The sequence below is a fragment of the Anguilla anguilla genome, chromosome 3, assembly GCF_013347855.1.
Source record: "Anguilla anguilla isolate fAngAng1 chromosome 3, fAngAng1.pri, whole genome shotgun sequence".
NCBI lineage: Eukaryota > Metazoa > Chordata > Actinopteri > Anguilliformes > Anguillidae > Anguilla > Anguilla anguilla.
Window position 1 is genome coordinate 36,545,050 of NC_049203.1, and position 20,108 is coordinate 36,565,157.

The 20,108-nt window shown below is 38.9% G+C and overlaps 1 protein-coding gene across 3 annotated transcripts; it reads left to right on the plus strand.

Moving 5' to 3' along the window:
* The first annotated feature begins 1,298 nt into the window (after positions 1-1,298).
* On the plus strand, positions 1,299-13,457 carry ccdc14 (coiled-coil domain containing 14). 3 transcript variants are annotated; one of them, XM_035411190.1, is made up of 12 exons: positions 1,299-1,594; positions 1,994-2,058; positions 2,282-2,351; positions 2,432-2,504; positions 2,606-2,734; positions 7,733-7,824; positions 8,501-8,885; positions 9,279-9,414; positions 9,779-9,861; positions 11,876-12,067; positions 12,149-12,275; positions 12,458-13,457. In XM_035411190.1, the coding sequence occupies exons 1-12, from the start codon at positions 1,562-1,564 to the stop codon at positions 13,305-13,307; spliced, it is 2,235 nt and encodes a 744-aa protein (XP_035267081.1). In that variant the 5' UTR covers positions 1,299-1,561; the 3' UTR covers positions 13,308-13,457. The 3 variants fall into 3 exon arrangements, with proteins under 3 accessions (XP_035267081.1, XP_035267082.1, XP_035267083.1); XM_035411191.1 differs by having other exon boundaries at positions 1,301-1,594; positions 2,013-2,058; XM_035411192.1 differs by lacking the exons at positions 1,299-1,594; positions 1,994-2,058; positions 2,282-2,351; positions 2,432-2,504 and having other exon boundaries at positions 2,604-2,734; positions 7,256-7,824.
* The last annotated feature ends 6,651 nt before the right edge of the window (positions 13,458-20,108 follow it).

Below are 20,108 nucleotides of genomic sequence, written 5' to 3' on the forward strand. Positions count from 1 at the left end.
CTGAAAATAATAAAGTTTTATAAAAATATAACATTTATTTGGTGATATTTTAGATGTAGACGTTATGTTTGTCAATATGGACATGTGAAAATGGCCATGTACTAATGAAAAATTATTAAAAATAGTATGTTACTCTTTAAGAATAGTATTTTGTGTATAGCATGTTAACAAGAACACTTGAATTAATAGCTTTAAGCTTTGGAAACACACTTTGGAACATTTTTTGTGCCTTATGCACCTCATCAAATGTTGCGGACCCAAATGGCACCCGTTTCATAGAATGACTCAGATAATATTGTCCATTATGAAGTTCAGACCCTCCCCTCACTGATAAAAACTAGACCTGACTGTGTCAGATTATTTAGTAGAGGCGCCATGGATGTCTCCTAGCCGCTTGCCGTAAAGACCTTTACTATGTCGTAACACTTAGATGGCATGTCGTAACACTAATGCCCCGTTCAGACCAAAGATTTGCGACATTCAGATGCATTGGTCGATTAAGTTTTGTGTTGATCGGACTTATGGTGTGGGAGTTATGGCCTTTTAAGCATGACCCTTTGTTATAGCGCCACCATCTGGCCGACATAGGTGATTTGTAGTGCCTGAGTAGTGGGTGGCGATAGGAACCCACCTACCAAATTTGGTTGGTCTAGGACTTATGGTTGCTGAGCCTCAGACACATTTATCTGAGAATAATAATAATAATAATAATAATAATAATAATAATAATCCTAACAGATACAATAGGGTTCCAGCAGCTTCAGTGCTTGGACCCCTAATAATCCTAACAGATACAATAGGGTTCCACCAGCTTGGCTGCTTGGACCCCTAATAATAATTTTTGGGGAGAGTAGTCACAGCTATCTTTGGGTCACACTCCACCCCAGTAGGTGGCAGTATTACACCAATGTTTGTTGCAAGCCACCGAAGAAGAAGAAGAAGAAGAAGAAGAAGAAGAAGAAGAAGAAGAAGAAGAAGAAGAAGAAGAAGAAGAAGAAGAAGAAGAAGAAGAAGAAGAAGAAGAAGAAGAAGAAGAAGAAGAAGAAGAAGAAGAAGAAGAAGAAGAAGAAGAAGAAGAAGAAGAAGAAGAAGAAGAAGAAGAAGAAGAAGAAGAAGAAGAAGAAGAAGAAGAAGAAGAAGAAGAAGAAGAAGAAGAAGAAGAAGAAGAAGAAGAAGAAGAAGAAGAAGAAGAAGAAGAAGAAGAAGAAGAAGAAGAAGAAGAAGAAGAAGAAGAAGAAGAAGAAGAAGAAGAAGAAGAAGAAGAAGAAGAAGAAGAAGAAGAAGAAGAAGAAGAAGAAGAAGAAGAAGAAGAAGAAGAAGAAGAAGAAGTGAATGGGGATTAGAGTCTGTGGTGTTAGCGGGTCAAAGCCCGCTCTCTTGTTTATGTGGAATTTTATGTGCGCACTCATCTCATGTTGCACCGGATTGACTGATACATATCAGAACTACTGTGGTTTCTCATAGACAAATATATATTTATGTGAAAAGGTAACCACTGGAAACAATTCAGTGTTTTCCTTTAAAAGAAGTGCCGAGAATAGTTAGAATCGACGATTAAGCTATGGCCAGAACTGGACGCTGTAAACAGTACAAGGTAAATCACAACACAAAGCTTGCTAATGTCTAATAGGTAGCTAACCTAAGCTAAGGGGACGTCTTTGTGCTGAACTAACTTAGACTAGTGTTAAGATATTTAATTTAAGATACCTAGTTAACGTTACCAGACTTTTAAACATCAGTTTAACCAACTAAAATATCGGTTAGCCAACGTATTAAGGTATGACCTACCTAAGGTTACAGGTGATTCACAATGTGGCTCTTTTTACCAGTGACGTTAAGCTATCCAACGTTAGCTAATTTAATGTTCTCTAACTGTATATTTAAGTCATAACGAACTAAAGCAACGATAGTGTAGTGCATGCTTAATTGTTAGATTAACTGCATATTTGAGCTTGACTGTTAGATGGTGAGGAATGTTGTGGGGTTCTGACAGGTAACATTAATTTCATCAGGAAGACTGACCAACTCGCTAAGGGTTCCGGTAACCTTAAATAAAAAGTAAGCATGCAATCAATTTTCCTTTAATAACATTATATATATTATAAGCTCGAACGAGAGACGAATCGTCTTGTACCTGTCTGGCTAAATAATATGATGCAATGTGGGGCTGACAAGTAGCCAGTAGAATGGACACGCTGGATTCGACTGCAGCACTGATTTCTTTTTTGCTGAACCTTGCAAAAGTGTTTTCAAGTTCCAATTAATATTTACTATTTCCTAGAGTATCTAGAAGACAGCTGACCGCTGTGGGTGCTGGTTATTCACTATACTCCACTGACTCAGAGGATCAGGTATGAAATACATTGATGCGAGAGACCTGTTTCAACAACTTTAAAATATATATTCTTCGTGTTACTTTTCCACTTTTAAGGTTACAACTATACACAAAGGTTTAGACCGCTGTGCCACTTTACTGAATGGTATGCTTCAAATGGAAAAAACAGGTATCTATTATTTATTTACATTCTTGTTTGGATAATATGGAAGTACAATTTTAGGAATAAAATACAGTCTCTTTTATTAATTCAACATTTTGACTTAATAGATGTAAGGCGAGCATGCACAAAACGAGGAAAACTGGTTTCCTCCAAGCCCACACCAAAATTTGGAAAAGGTGATGGCAAGAAGAAGAAACCTATAAAGAAGACAGTCATCCAAGCTCCAAAAGCACCAGGTAAATGTAATTATTTGGAAAATTTGTTTTCATGAATCTTGCAAGTTTTGCTGGGTTTCTGCAGTTTACTTTTTATGTTTTAGAAGGAATAGTAATGTGTCTCCTCTCAATGGTGATGCTCTTGTGTTTGCAGTGGACCGTATACAAGTAAAATGCATTTTGACTTCCAGGTGAAATGTCCTTGCTGTGGTTTTTTTGTGCTTGTTTAAGTCTTCTTTTTTGGCTTCTAATCAGATGTTTCTCACAGATTGGATTGTTATTAGTTCAGGCTTTGCATTTGTAAATCCATATCTGTACAATTGTAAAACACATTGTACACTTATAAAAATAATTTGTAGTTGTGTGACACACTGTCTGTGCGTGTTATATAATTTATGCTCACAAAGTATTTTATTACAGATTTCACAATATAAGGCCGAAACCTCTTGGAAAAACTTGTTCACAAATCTTATCGTACAACTATGAAACCTCTTTTATTAAACTTGATGCATGAACTCATAGGAAAAAATGTTTCTGAACACAAAGTAGTTCTAATCTTTTTATGGAAAGATGTATTGTTTAGTAGTAATTTATTTCGGTCCTTATTAACAATTTTCCAAAAAGAATGCACATAGAAATAAATAAATAACAATAAGGCATTCAATTAAAAGGAAAACAAAAAAAATATTGACCGAAAAGGTGTAGGCTGAAGCTTTAGCTTATTATACCTACCCTTTTTACATAACATATTCTAATAGGCAACCCTTTCACTACTAGGTTTAGGCTGTACAAAAACAAAACAGAAACTATAACAAAAGTTCCAAACGTTTTATGCACAATAATGATCATACCTCAGTTTTATATTTGTTTACCACATTATTTAAAAAAAAAAAAATTTGCGAAGTGAACTACACATTCTTAATTCCTTGTCACAACTCTTCCAAAAGTTAACCTCTTTGACACATCTATTCTTTATATTTGTCCTTACCCTTGTTTTTTTTTTTTTTAAAACATAGGCCTACCTATTCCCCTAAATTCATACTGGCTCTCTAATTTCAAACAACCTCTGAATACCGTTACAAGGAATAAAATTATTTTGTGCTTTGTACATTATCTGTGCATTTTTACTAGATCACAAAATTTTAAAGCATGTAAGTTAATAAATAGTGCGTTGGTTGGTTCGTAATAATCTGATCGATTTACAATTCTTATAGCTCTCTTCTGTAGCATGAAGATTGGATTAGTGTTGGTTTTGTATGTTTCCCCATACCTCCACACAGTAGGTAATGTATGGAACTATGAGAGAACAATACAGTATATATGAGTTCTGATTCAAGATATCTTTAGTTTTATATAATATTGCAATGGTTTTAGACATTTTTGTTTTTACCTTATTTATGTGTGGTTTCCAACATAATTTATGATCAATTATCACGCCCAGAAATTTATTTTCATACACTCTTTCTATTTCAACATCATTTATCATAATATTTACTTGATTATTGATTTGTCGATTACCAAATTTTATAAACTTTGTTTTACTTAAATTCAATGATAACTTGTTAATATCAAACCATTTCTTTAAGGCTTTCAATTCCCTTTCCACTGTATTCAGAAGCCGTTTAAAACTTTTCCCGGAGCAACATAAATGAGTGTCATCAGCAAATAAAACAAATTTTTTTTTTTTTTTAACAATCAAAGCAAAATTTCTTTGCATTTTTCAGCTATGTTAGATTGAGTTGAAGTGGGTGTAAAGAAATAATTACATGGTTTAAATACTGAGAGCAGCACTGTTTGTCCAGGACTTTTTTGATATCCAGGACTTTATTGATTAGCTAGTTGTAGCTAACGTTAGCTGACTGAATATACTTTGTAGCTAGTATAAGTCATACAGTAATAACTGCAATAGCAGTTAAATTTACTTGGTAGCATAAGCGTGTATGTCATTAGCAGCCTTGTTACACTCAGCGATCAAAATGATCAAGCATACAGGCAAGATATGTGACGGCCAATTTGACCCTTCATGGCCATTTCAGTATGTAAATATTTATATTTTTATTTCCTTATGCAATATTGATATTCAATTTATATAAGAATGTTAAATGCATATGTTTAGGAAAAGTCATGAAAGGAGAGCCATATTGATTACATGACAGCTGATTCACTGTGCCAGTTTTTTCTGCGGAGTGATATGAAAAGAGTTCAGGCTAAACTAGTCTTACCCATAGCCGTGGTCATTATTCAGAAATATCTGGCCGTAGAATTCCAGTCAAAGTCTAGCATTTGAATGTCAGTCATTATTAATATCCTATACTGTCGTCATATCGCTCAGCCCTATTCCCAGTTCAGTTTGGGGTTTTTTTGCTTTTGAAAAGTGGAGGCCTTTATGTATGCAGTGGACTTCAATAACCTGAATAAATGAGTGGAGAAACATAGCAAATGCAGATGCTTCCAAACAGGTGCAGTGCATGATACAATTAAGCAATTAACATCCTATCATGCTCTGTGACAAAAATGCTGAGCTGGCCTAGTTGACCTCGATTTTACATCAAGATGGCAAGAGGAAAATATCCAAGGGACTTTATTATTGGGGCATGAATGGCAGGAGCTTCAGTCACAAAGACTGCTCAACTGGCTAGTGTTTGAATATGAACAGTGACTGAAGTGACATATGCATTTAGATCTATTGGGAAGACATCAGTGAATAGGGTCGGAAATTGTGGTTGAATGCTCAGATTCGATGACCGTGATGCTTGTGCATTAGTGCGATATGTAAGGAAAAATAGAAGAGGAACTTTTCCTCAGGTGACTGAGAATGTCAATGCAGAATGTGATTACTGTCAGCAAGAACAGTCTGTCGACAACTACATAGAGAAGGATATTACAGTAGGGTTGCAGTGCATAAACCCCTCATTACAAAGATGAGAATGCACATTTGAGACTTCAGTAGTGCAAAAACCATGGGCACTGGTCTGGAAAAAATTTATATGGTCAGATGAGTCATCCTTCACCATATTCTCAACAAGTGCAGGAGTGCATGTGTGGCGTACATCAAGAGAATGGTACAGGTCTGCAGGGTTTCCCCTAGAAAAGTTGTTAGGCCCAGTGGCAAGTATCTTTTGACAGGGCCCAGTGGCCCGGCGGCCAAGTGTCTTTTTTGATGGGGGCCCGGCGCGGGCCAGCGACAGACTGATGGCAGCATTAAGGTAGGGCCCTATAGTTTCTGTGATACCAGAATCACGGACGGAATCGCGGAATTGAGAATTTAAAAAAGCTATAACACAGATTCCATAGGGCCCTACATTAAGTCAGTGCTAAAAGCTGACTGGACATATGAAATATGAAAATATGACTACGTAATGTGAATGTTCTTATAAATAAGTCATTTATTCAACACACATTTAAAAAAATCAACAACTATTTACAGCATAGCAGAGTCTTACAAAGAATCTGACAACAATGTACAGTCTTGGAATGCTGTGGTTTCAACAACAACAAAAGAAATTAAATTAAATTTAAATAAATAATATCAAAGTTTTTGCACTCTACTAAAAACTTGAAAAAAGTCCTGATTGGCTACTGATTCTTACAGCCTTGGAATGCTGGGCACATTTAAACATTTAAAAAACTGTCTAAGGTTTTACAGTAGGCTACCTTTCCTCCTTGATATTATCCCTAAATGGCACAAAGTAAGTATCTGTGTTACTGACTGTTAACAGTCAGCTAGCTGGCTAAGTTAGCTACATGACCACGTTGTCATAAAATTTTTCCTAACCGTGAAAACTGCCTGACTTGTTTACATTTTGGACAGATGTGGCTCCTGAGTAAATATTTAGTTGTTTAATAAAAAGAATGTACTTACCGACGAGATGAAGCGGTAACGCAGTTTGTAACAAGGTTAGTTAGCCTACTAAATAAGAAATGGTGGCTTGCTAGGTAACGTTAGCTTGTGATAGTTGGAAGCGTCTAGTGTTGAACGTCACTCTACGCACAATGAGGGTGAAGAACACTGATTTCAGACCTGCTTTTCTACAGTGCGTTCACGTTTTAACCAACAGATGTCGCTGGTGAGCTTTTCAACCGAGCCGCCCCACTGTAACTGTAGTTTAAAAAACATCTTAAAAATACATTCATTTTTATTAAAAAAAAATTTTTTAAATTCCCCGATGCTTAGGCCCGGCAGGGGGTCAACTTAGGCCCAGCAGGCCGCCGGTTGCAATACACTGGCGGAAACCCTGGGTCTGAATACTTGACTCCTACAGTGAGGGGGTCTAGCGGCTCTGTTATTCTGTGAGGGGCATTTTCCTGACATGGTTTGGGTCCACTTGTCCCCTTAGAGGAAAGGGTCACTACAAATCAATATAAAGTTATTCTGAGTGATCACCTTTATCCTATGATGAAACATTTGAAACTACCTTGATAGAAGTTCTCTTCCAAGATGACTGCCCCAATCCACAGGGCACAAGGAGTCACTGAATGGTTTGATGAAATGAAATGTTTGAGTATGAAAATTATGTGATTCATATGCTATGGCTTTCTCAGTCACCAGATCTTAACCCAATTGAACAGCTATGGGAGATTTTGGACTGACTTGTTAGACAGCGCTTTCCACCACCATCACCAAAACACCAAATGACGGAATATCCTTTGGAAGAATAGTGTTCTATCCCTCCAGCAGAGTTCCAAAGACTTGTTGAATCTATGCCAAGGCACATTGAAGCTGTTCTGGCGGCTTGTGGTGGCCCAACACCTTAATAAGACACTTGTCTGTACTTCATGTTGGTTTTCCTTTAATGCATATCCATCCATAAGAAGAATTTAATCCATCTTCAATTTCTCAGTTGGTCATTTGAATTTCAACATAAGTGTTTGTTTGATCACATATGGGCCTGGTGAGCAACCAGGTTCCAGTGGCAACCTGCTCCCAAGGTATTGACTTGTGCTCTAATACTTACTGCTTGTGTGTCTGCTTTAGGCATGTCCTTCATGCATGTTTTCCACTATTACATTTGTTTTCAGATCCACAAAATTCCTCTGTTTTCAATGGCTGCTTGACCACCTCTACTCCCACAATGATTTCTGAAAAGTCCAATTCAATCTATTCTCAGCCTGTAAGTAATCCAGAGATTTCAGTAGAGTGACCTTCTTGACTGGCGTATTATCCTTTAATATAAACTTTTTTGTTGTGCTGGCAGTGTACTACATGTGACATGCTTCTGCTGTTACTACAGTACTATGATTTGATCTAAATCATGGCTGGAAAGTTGCAAGGATATGGTAAGGATATTAACTAAGATACGCACTTAGTTGCTTAATAACATTGTTCTGTATTATGTTTTACAGAAAGAGGTTTGTGAGGACTATAGTTTCACAGATCACCATGAACAAGATTAGTTTTTTTTTTTTTTTTTTTTAGCTTTTAGCGACAAAAATAGGCACTTGTAACAAAGTTGGATTGAAAAGATAGTATGCTGTTAGTGTTAGGTTAGGTTGTCTCAAATTTAAAAAGGTAATCAAATTTAAGCACTTCCGTTGTTTAAAATATACTTAAAGCTTGTTTATGAAATGTTTAAAATGACCAAGAAGGATTCATTCATGACAAGTGGCAAATTCATTTTCATATTAAGACTAAGAAACAAATCGGTGAAGTTTGTACATATTCATAACCTTGGTCACATGATTATATTTCATTTGTGATGATCCTCTGATATGAAGATGTTTCCCTCAATGTCAGGCTCTGACTTTTTCTGTAATGTCAGCCCATCTGTAACATTCAATGTTCTTCAGTCACAGCACACCTTTGAGGCAGGAGTTCTGGGGCTGTCAGACAATTACCAGCAACCAGGATGGGCAACACCAGCACCCATTCATATGACCTGCGCCCGCTTACCACCTGGGGCTAATAGCCAGCATGTGGTTGAAGATCCTGGGAGCCAAAACCCAATGCCATTGACTGATGAAGTTTCAGAATTCTGCGGAGTGAGTGCAAGTGATGAGGACAAGATGGACTCTGTGGATTTCATCCCTGTGATTGACACCAGCTGCCAAACCAGCTTTGAGAAACAGGTGCCATATTACAAGGTGCAAAATATGAGCCGTCATGAAGCTGCCAAGAAAGTCATGACGGTGAAAAACCTTCTCGGAGAGCTGAAGGCCATTGTTGCAGATCAAAGTAAATGCTTTTTATAAGTATTTTAGTAAATGATAATGACTAAGCATGATTTTTGGCCCACTTAAGCTGCTGTTATTGCCTCACTTTTTTGGCAAACCCTGGCATGCTGCTAGGAAAAGAATGCATTATTTTTTATCAGAAAGGAAAATGTTTTTGATCTATTCGAAAATTGGGTGTTGTACAGTAGTAGAATAACATGACTGTACAGTGTAATCGTGTGCAAACCATTTATCCAGGTGTTTATCGCAGAATTCAGTGTCTACTGGTAAACACTGAGGTATAGCATATGGCAGAGGGGTAAAAACTCATTGCAGATTGTCTCAATGCAGTAGCTCATGCAGTCCCACCTTCAGGTTCCTACACTTGTACTGATGGTTGCTTATTTCCTCTTAGTTGACTGTGTGGCTCTTATCTCAGAAGTTGAGCAGAGTATATCCATGCTTCCTGGAATGGTAGGCAATACCAGCATCCAGGCCGAGGTTGCTCAGGCACTTCAGCCCCTGAGAAGCGAGAATGCACAACTACGCAGGTAAGTGCTGTTTAATCGTTCCACATCAAAGAACTGCTTCTTAATTATACTGAGGGTTGATCTATGAAAAAGGAAAATGTGGGATTAGTGTCTTGATGTATCCAGAAGTATAATTTGCACATATGAAGAATTTATCTTTGGGCCATTTGCTTTGTGCATGCTTGATAAGTCCAACTAACTAACTCATCTGTGGTTTATTTTTTAATTCCACATTTTCGTTTAAATTGTTAATATTTTCCCTTGTGCACTTTTGGATAATAGGCTAATCCTAGGTGTCTTTTAGAGGTACCGACTGTCAAAACTTTATTGCAAATATATAAGTTTCCAAATTAATTTAAATGAGAATTTGTTTGTGATCACACAGACGTCTTAGAATAGTAAATCAGCAATTGATGGAACGTGAAAGAACAGAAAAAGAAGCCCAATCAGTCGACTGCAACTTTGAAAGTAAGTTCATCTTGTCATGCACTCATCGTAAATACAATTTAATATATTTTATTAAAAACCTTCCCAAATTGACAAAGGTAAATGCTGTTCATCTTGTGAGAATTCCAAGGACAGTGCTGTTTAATGGAGTGGCTGGCTATTTAAGTGGCGTGGTCAGTTTTTCAGTATCACAAAGAAAGCACCCTGGTGAAATAATGTGTGGGACTATTATACAGTGCTGTGAAAAAGTATTTGCCCACTTCCTGAGCACCTCTATTATTTGATATTTGTGACTCTTCAGATCTTTGGACATAATGTAATATTACACAGAGGGAACGTGAGTAAACAAAAAACATTTTAAAAATTATTATTTCATTTATTTAATGAAAGAAGTTATCAATTCCCATATCAACCTTGTTAAAGAGTAATTGCCTGCTTGGACCATCGTCTTACGCTTGAGCTTCAGCTCACGGACAGATGACAGGATGTTCTCCTTAAGAATTTTCTGGTAGAGAGCAGAATTCAAGTCGTCCTGGTCCGAGGCAGCAAAGCATCCCCACACTCTCACACTACCACCATGTTTGACTTTTGCCCAGTTTCTTTCTTATTTTGGGAGTCATGAACACTAACCCTAGCTGAGGTTACAGAGGCCTGAAGTTCTTTGGATAATATTCTTCTCTTAACTTTTGTGACTTCCTGGAGATAGTGGCTCTCACTGTGGTTTGGTGGACTCCCAGAGTTTTAGAAATGTATTTGTAACCCTTTCCAGACTGGTATATTCCAAGAACTTTTTTCTCATCTGTTCTGGAATATCCTTTGATAGTGGAATGGTGTGTAGACACTTTATGGTGACTACTTCACTCTGATGCTGAGGTTCATTATGAGTGAGGTTTAGATTCAACAGGGCTGACTGCAATCAAGCCTGGCTGTGTTCAGTCAGATGAATGTAATTATAAAATAATTTGCTTAATTGGTTAATAGAGTAACTAAGGGGGAAATTATTTTTCACATGGGTGATCTTGGTGTTTGATAATTTTTTTATTAAATAAATAAATGAAATAATAATATGTTGTGTTCCCTCAATTTCCCCTGTTTAAGAGTACATTTTGTAGTCTGAAAATTGTGTGTGACAAATATGCAATAATAGAGGAAGGAGGCAAATAACTTTAATCCACAAATAAATGCAAGCGCAGGCAATGCACAAATGAGAACCAGCTACATTAATTGTGGATCAGCTTAATTTATTTGCGGATCAGCTTCATTTATTTGCGGATCAGTTGCAGTTATATATTTATTTATTTTTGAGACAATAATACCCCCTCAGAATTCATACCACTCAACGAAATTGATTTCAAGAGGTCTCCTCTGTTCTCTAATGCAGGCATTTCAGTCATTTGTTATGTTTGATGCACCGGTTTTCCATGAAGCTAGAACATCGCCAACATTTTTTTTTGTAGATGGTGGAGTATTATTTTATTGTAATCTTGTTGTACATAATGTAAGGTATCAGTATCACCTCGGGCTGTACTTGTCACTTAGGGCATGGGAAATACTCATTCAAATTAACTGTGTGCTGATGCATGCTAGATTAATGTGAAAATTCAAATGCTCAAATTTTATAACTAAAATAATAAAACTAAGTTACCATGTGTCTGTTCTTATTTCTAAGTTTGTTTTGGCACAAGTTGTACATTGCAAGGTTTGAGTCTTTGATGGAGTGCCTTTGGTCACTGACAATATATAATGGGGGAAGGTTGAGGAAAGTCACGGAAATGCCAAAAAAACAGGAAAAATCCTTGACGCTCTCTACTTCCATAACAAACAGCCAGCCATTATTATACTTATATTAGTACCTTTAGTATCAGTAGCTTGTTATAATAATAATTGCATGTTTTTAATTACTGAGGTGGGTAAACTGCCACTGGCTGAAACGCTGACTGCTGTAGCCAGAATTATTCTCCACAAGATGTATAGCATCAGTGGAAGGTAATTGAGACGTCTGTAACGTGAACTTTACACTTTGGTACCTTTTTAGTGGTCTCTTTCCACATGGCGAATCAGTCATTGCAAAGCCAGCTGAAGGAAATGCAACAAGATATAAAGGCTCTACGGAAAGAGAACCGGGAGCTTCAACAGAGGAACCTCCAGTTACTGCAGCTCACAGAGGACCGAGGTGGGGAGCAGATCAGGCAACATGGTCAACTAGACAACAACTTCATCAGATTGGGTAATTTATTCTTTATTCAAATTGTCATTGCATCTTTTGTACATTTACTGTATTGTAAATGTAACCATCTTGTTTCTGTAGATGTGGATGATACCATTTCAGAGATTAAAAGCTGTCTGCCTAAACTAGATGTACCTGCAAAGGAGAATCCCAGTCTGTCTTTAGGTTTTCAGCAAAAGGAGGCAGTTGTCAAGCAGCAAGTGACCAGGTAAGAAAGATAAAATTTCTACATACACCATAGTGTAATGTTTAACTCCAAATCATAGTTTGTCAGATCGTATATGATCAGATGTTAAATCAGTTACCAGGTGGTGCTGTGCAGCTGATATAATGTACCTTTTCAGTATTGATAAGAGGTAGTAGTGACTTTTTTTTACCTCACTGCCACAGAGATATGTCAAGAGTCACACCGGAGCCACCATTTGAAAAGAATGGACCTGAACCTAGTTTGAATCTCACAAGCTTGTTAGATCTTTGTGAACATCAAGAGAAGGAGGCTTGTCCATCCAATCCCATCTCTGACACCATAAACAAGTTCTTGAACTCATTAGAGGCCAACAAGAGCAACTCCTCTCCAGGTGCCATTTACTGCAGTGTTGGAAATGCTCCACATTCAGACTGGAACAGGAAAGTTCCCAGGTTAACAGAGGATATTTTTTGCTTGCCGAAGCACCAAGTTATCCTGTCAGAAGCTGAAAAGGATTTTGGTTTCATTCTGGATAGGGAACCACAGCAGGGGAGGACAGTCTATGTCCCGCTGAAGGAAACACAGCCATCAGGGGATGTGCGAAGGCTCTCTCCTGAAAGCATGAGCCATGTGATGTCACTGGAGTGTAGTAACAAGATACAAGACGGACATAGTGAAACAAATGTGGCTCAGTCCTTTGAAAGACTGCACATCTCGGAGCCGCCCTTAGTCCACGTGCCTCTCTTTGATGATCTCACTGGGAATTTTCCAGCCAAGGTTGATATGACATATTTGTCAAAATCCCTAAATAACAACATCCTGCCAAATGCTACCCTGCCCTGTGAGGACAACAGAATGCACAGAGGGAGACTTTCAATGTTAGACAAAACTTTTTCTTCCTGTGACATCAAGTCTGTGGCTTCCAACTGGAGCGCAAGCTCCTGCTCTTCGTTTAACACTTTGGATGAGCAAGACTTTAGAAATGGATTGGCAGCTCTAGATGCTAGCATAGCCAGTCTTCAGAGGACCATCCAGTCAGACCTGAACAGATGAATTCTTCAGTTCTCTACTCTATTTTGTATGATAGACCTGTGTGAAAATTTTATTTAAATTTTATTTATGCACATTTTTACATTCTTGAATAATCTGTTTTTTTCCCCACATTATTATCCCAGTTTATATGAATAAAGGTTTGCAATGCCTGCTTTGTGTATTTTCTGGTTGTGTGTGGTATAAGCTATACCAAATATAGATTTATTGGCACTTCCAGGTGGTATATGGATCCCCTTTGTACATACAAAGATGTAAGATCTACACATTCTTTCTTTCTTTTCCTTTTGTATACTTTCGCCCACAATTTTTTGTGAAAAGCTTAATTAAGAAAACAGCTTGTTGAAATTCTGGGATTCCTCTTGTGGTTGAAACAAAAACCAGTATTCGCTGTGCTACCCCAGGATTGAGTTTGAGAACCACTGTCTGAAGGTCACCTAGTGCAGTCTGGGTGAAGTCTGTATGTATCTGACAAAAAACACGTTTTAAATGTACAAAAATGCCTAGGTACACGTACAAAGCACTGTCTGTAAGTCATTACTTCAAATCTAGGCATGTCATATTAAAAGTATTGATATAAAAATTATGGCAAGTTACATGAAACAATATTGGCTATCTTAACTCTCACAAATGAAACATGCCATATTCCAAAGCAGTGCTTCTACCCATTGTTTCCTAAATTCTTTCAAGTAGCTTGGCCGTGTGTTTTTTCATCTTACCATCTGAACACAATGTGGTCATGGAACATGCCATGAATGACAGATGAAAGTGTATGCCATATTTTTAAATGGAAGTGTTTTTAATGGGCTATTGTACACGACAGACCTACTAATTGTTCGTACGTCAGTAGAGGATCTATAGGGCTATTCATTCATCCATTATCTATACCTCCTTATCCTGGCCAGGGTTGCGGGGGTACTGGAGACTATCCCAGCATGCATTGGGCGAGAGGCAGAAATACACCCTGGACAGGCTGCCAATCTATTGCAGGGCACACACACATTCACTCACACACTCATACCTAGGGGCAATTTAGAGTCTCCAATTAGCCTACCTGCATGTCTTTGGATTGTGGAAGGAAACCAAAGTACCTGGACAAAACCCACGCGGACACATGCAAACTACACACAGAAAGGCCCAGATTGGGACTCTAACCCAGGACCTGCTTGCTGTGAGGCTACCCACTGTAGTTATGAGTACAGGCGCAGTGGTGAATGTGAACGGTTTTGAATTTTACCTGATGTGAAGAAGTCATTATCTTGCGCTGGTCTCCAAAGGACCAGAACATTACCTACCAGACTGAATCGCAACGCAGATTTTGGTGCTTAATTTTGGAGCAGTTTGTACTAACATTATACACTAGGTCTCAGTGAAAATCCCAAAAGCAAAACTAAAGTGTGGGTGTATTTTATTTGGATTTCAGAAATATAATACATTTCAGTAATTTGGTAGATGCTTTTATCCAAAGCGATGTACAATAAGTACATACCGAAGGTCGTTGGAACAACTACAGAACGGAGGTCTGATAAGGTACTTATTTATGTAACAGTTATCCATAGCCATGAACACATTCAATCCAGTTCACACTGTAAGCATAGGCGATTCAGAAAAATAAATGAGTTTCCCGCAAAGATTACACAGTTGGAAAAGCAATATTTTAAGGCAATTGTTAGTCAACAAGCAAGCCAGGGCAGCGAGTTAGAAATTTGCCTGGAGAGATGTATTGTGCCTTCAGAAAGTATTCTGACCCCTTCCCTTTTTCCATATTTTATGTTACAGCCTTATTATAAAATGAATTTAATTAGTTTTTATTCTCATCAATCTACACACAATACCCCATCATCACAATGTGAAAACAGATTTAGAAATTTTAGCAAATTTATTAAAAATAAAAAACTGAAATATCGCATTTACTTCAGACCCTTTACTCAGTACTTTGTTGAGGTACCTTTGGCAGTGATTACAGCCTTGAGTCTTCTTGATCATGGTGCTAAAAGCTTGGCCCACCTGTATTTTGGGTATTTTTCCCATTCATTGTGCCAGCAGCCATACCTCCATACACTCTGCTCCTGCTGAATGGCTGAAGCTAAGCAGATGTAGGCTTGGTTAGTACTTGGATGGGAGACCACCAGGGAATACTGAGTTGCTGCTGGAAGTGGTGTTGGTGGGCCAGCAGGGGGGCAATCTTCCCTCTGGTCAAATAAACCCCAATGCCCCAATGCAGTGATGGGGACGCTGTGCTGTAGGAGATGCTGTCTTTCGGATGAGACATTAAACCGAGGTCCTGACTCACTGTGGTCATTAAAGATCCCATGACACTTATCGCTAAGAGTAGGGGGTTCCCCGGTGTCCTGGCTAAATCCCAGATCTGGCTCTCACAAACTTGCCACCAAAACCATTCCCAGATTTAATTGGCTAAATAAATGTTCTCTCCCTCTCCACCTTCGCTAATGTGGCGCAAAAATGGCTGCTGTGCATCACCCAGGTGGGTGCTACACATTGGTGGTGGGTGAGGTGAGTTCCTCTTCACTGTAAAGCACTTTGAGCATTCGGAAACGTGCTATATAAATGTAAGGATATTCTCTGAAGATCCTCTCAAGCTCTGACAGATTGGATGGGGAGCGTTTCTGCACAGCTATTTTCCAGTCTCTCCAGAGATGTTTGATCGGGTTCAAGCCCGGGCTCTGGCTGGGCCACTCAAGGACATTCACAGACTTGTCCCGAAGCCACTCCTGCATTGTCTTGGCTGTGTGCTTAGGGTCGTTGTCCTGTTGGAAGGTGAACCTTCACCCCAGTCTGAGGTCCTGACCGCTCCGGCACAGGTTTTAATCAAGTATCACTCTGTACTTTGCTCCGTTCATCTGTCCCTCGATCCTGACCAGTCTCCGTGTTCCTGCTGCTGAAAAACATCACCACAGCATGATGCTGCCACCACCATGCTTCACCGTAGGAATGGTATTGGCCCGGTGATGAGTGGTGCCTGGTTTCCTCCAGACGTGACTCTTGGCCAAATAGTTAAATCTTGGTTTCATCAGACCAGAGGATTTTGTTTCTCATGGTTTGAGAGTCCTTTAGGTGCCTTTTGGCAAACTCCAAGCAGGCTGTCATGTGCCTTTTACTGAGGAGTGGCTTCCGTCTGGCCACTCTACTATAAAGGCCTGATTGGTGGAGTGCTGCAGAGATGGTTGTCCTTCCGGAAGGTTCTCCCATCTCCACAGAGGAACTCTGGAGCTCTGTCAGAGTGGCTATTGGGTTCTTGGTCACCTCCCTGACTAAGGCCCTTCTCCCCCGTTTGCTCAGTTTTGCCGGGCGGCCAGCTCTAGGAAGAGTCCTGGTGGTTCCAAACTTCTTTCATTTAAGAATGATGGATGCCACTGTGTTCTTCGAGACCTTCAATGCTGCAAAATTTTTTTTTTTTTTTTACCCTTCCCAGATCTGTACCTCAACACAATCTGGTCTCGGAGGTCTACGGACAATTCCTTCGACTTCATGGCTTGGTTTTTGCTCTGACATGAACTGTCAACTGTGGGACCTTATGTAGACAGGTGTGTGCCTTTCCAAATCAGGTCCAATCAACTGGGATGGCAGGTATGCCATCTCGCCAAGTTACGCCTTGGCGGGGGCATGCCCCATACCTATACAGCACCGAGAGTTTGGCACTTTTCAGGGTTCCCCACAGAAATAACCACAACAGCCACAGACACTCAGCCCTTAAAAACATTAAATTACGTACATTCTGACCCCATTTCAACAGACAGATTTCATAAACAACTTCACATGTCCACACAATAAAGCCCCGAACTAAGGGGATTTTGCGTTTTCTTCTTCTTCTTTTCATTCTTATTTTTCCTGCCACCTATCCCACTAACAACATGTCTCCCCATTGGACATTTTACTGACACCAGCCAAATCCTCACCCTCACGACCCAATGAAAAACTCGCATACACATGCAAAATACCCATACCTTTTTACTCTGAAACATTTCCAGGTTTAACAGCTAATCTGCCTGTGGCCTAGTGGGTAAGGTTACAGGCTTGGGAACATGGGGTCGTAGGTTCAAGCCCAGCTAGGGACACGTTTCTTTAACCTGCTTTTACCCTCACTAATAATTGTCTGCTACTTCTCAATTATTGCTTTTGCACCATATCTACCCGCCGTTCACCAAACGTATACACTGCATTATGACGTACCGTCTGCACGTTCAGTTATTAACTGGCTACAATATTGCAAAGCCATATGGATTCAACGGGAGCTCTTCTGTGCTGACCGGCCTGTGTGCTTCTTTAAAACCACGGACAGGTTTGCTAATGATATTTCACGCATTGCATAGCTATGTCATGGTGCTGCACTAACAAAGTCACAGACTGGGAAACCTCCGGTTGAAGGATTGAATCCCGCCTCGCCCTCAGGCATATAATTTCCTCTTTTACACTAACGTTTTCTTTTGCTTTTATATTTTCTTTACCAAAACTCACTCACGGCCACTCATATGCATTTCATGACGGCAAATGTATTTCTTTTATTAAAAAGTTACACCAGTTCACCAGTGTGCCATTTCTACTAACTATATTTCTTCACTTGAATACCGTACAAAACCTTCTTATCAGCAAATGCCACGTTTCTACATTCATGTTACCTTGCTCTGTTCTCTATCTAGCCACATACAAACAATTACTACGTATGTACCTTCTGCAACTCCCCATTAAAACATTACATTTAAAATCATGACTCACATATAAGTATAACTACTAGTACTGAACATGAGAAAAGCACATTAGTGCAATAGATTTCACACGTTACTTAACCCTCCACTTTATCAGCTAGTGCTTTATACCGACTGTTATATATACCGTTCCATAAGGAAACTAAGCTCGCTCATGGTCACTTTATTTACTCTGCACTATAGTCTGTCATCATGTCAACCTTCACCTACATGCCCATTCTGCTAAAAACATATTGTTTCAACTACGCAATTTCATCATTTCATCCTAATTTCTCTCATGCTGTTGTTATTTTCTCATATGCAAAGCCTACTGGGACATATGCGTCTGCTCCTATTCTCCAGTATCAAGTTTTCCGGTTCTAGCTTAGCAAAACAGCGAACAGGATTCCCACCTGCAGATAAGCCTATCAAAATGCCTTATAAACCTTACAAACACTAAAAGTGCATCTCCACGAAATAACAAGACAACGGAGCAGGACAGAAGGGTACACAAGTTGCGACCTAGGCAGCTCTAATTCTACGGGCTTGCTGATTCTTTTCTCAATCAAGGCTTGTTGGATGGCCGTCAAATCCGTGAGTACATACACTGGCCATATTTCACCTGCGTTTCTGTTGCATTTACACTTACACGCCACCGCACCCTTTGTCACAGCCACTGTTTTACATATATAGCAAACCGAAACTGCTAAACAGTACACGCTCATCAGACTGTACAAATTCACACAAGGATAGCCATAATCCACAAACGTTTCTTACAGGATCACTTCGCATTTCTCACTCTCATAATAAAACGCTTTGTAAAAAGAAATGATCTCATAAAAAACACGTTTTCAACGTACAAAAATGCCAAGTTACTCAAAAGTATTGATATCAAAATGACGCCAAGTTACGGTACTACAAACAATATAGTAGAGCCCGACCGATGCCAGATTTTTGGGTCCGATGCCGATCCTGATTTTGGAGAGTCCTAGCCCACCGATTACCGATGTTTTGACCGATATTGTCAAAAAGTGCAACATTTTCAAATCAATTTGAAAAACTTACATTTTATTAAAGTTTCTATATTTAAGAACATTTAACTTATAAGCAAACAAATAAAAATAAACATGCAAAGAACTTTTATTATTATATAAAAAAGTAAAAGATGTGTGGCAAACACGCCTGCCACAGGCCACCGAAGTGGCTTTTCTTGGGGCCCTCCAGCACAGAGACACAGGGAGAAGATGTTCATACAGTCCAGATTTATTTCACGAGGGTTTGGCAAGATGGTAACAGCCAAAGTGAGCAGATGTAACCCAGTCATGACCGAAGCTCCCTGGTGTGGGTGGGGATGGCAGATTTAACCTGTGCGCAGTGATTACCTCACTACGCACAGGTGCAGCCACTCCTGTTCCTGGGTCCAATTAGCCTGGCCAATTATCTCATTCTTAACCAATTATCCAATTGGCCAGGTCTAATTAGCTTGACCCAGGGCAGGTGTGGCTGCTTAAACCAGCCATCCCCACACCACAAGATGATATTAAATTAAAAGTATATATTAACACCATCTTTAAGTGTGTGAAATTAAAATAACTCCACACCTTGCTTTTACTCCTTTCTTTTCCAGCCATCTATAAAAAATAAATAAAAAAAAATCTGTTTTCCAGTTTCAAACATGTATTTTTATGAATATTATTATTGTTGTTGTTGTTATTAATTTGTTATTATTATTTCTTAGTATCTATTCTCAGTACATTAATTATATTTTCTTATTTTATTCCTACTAGGCTACATGATCTCAAAGAGTAAGACTATCTAGCGAGTTTCCCTGTCCATAAGAATTAGGCAGTGAAAATAACTACAATGCGCTCTGACGCGTGACTAGATGACACACTCGCTCGCAATAACGCATTAGCTATTGACACACCCTCATTATTTCTTATTATATATTCTCAGTAAGTTAAATGAATTATATTTTCTTATTTTATTTCTACTACATGATCTCAAAGAGTAAGACATTATCTAGCGGAGCTAAAGAGTGAATCAAGTGTAACGTTAGATGAAATTAAATTGACTGGATGAAATACGTGAAAAAAACTAC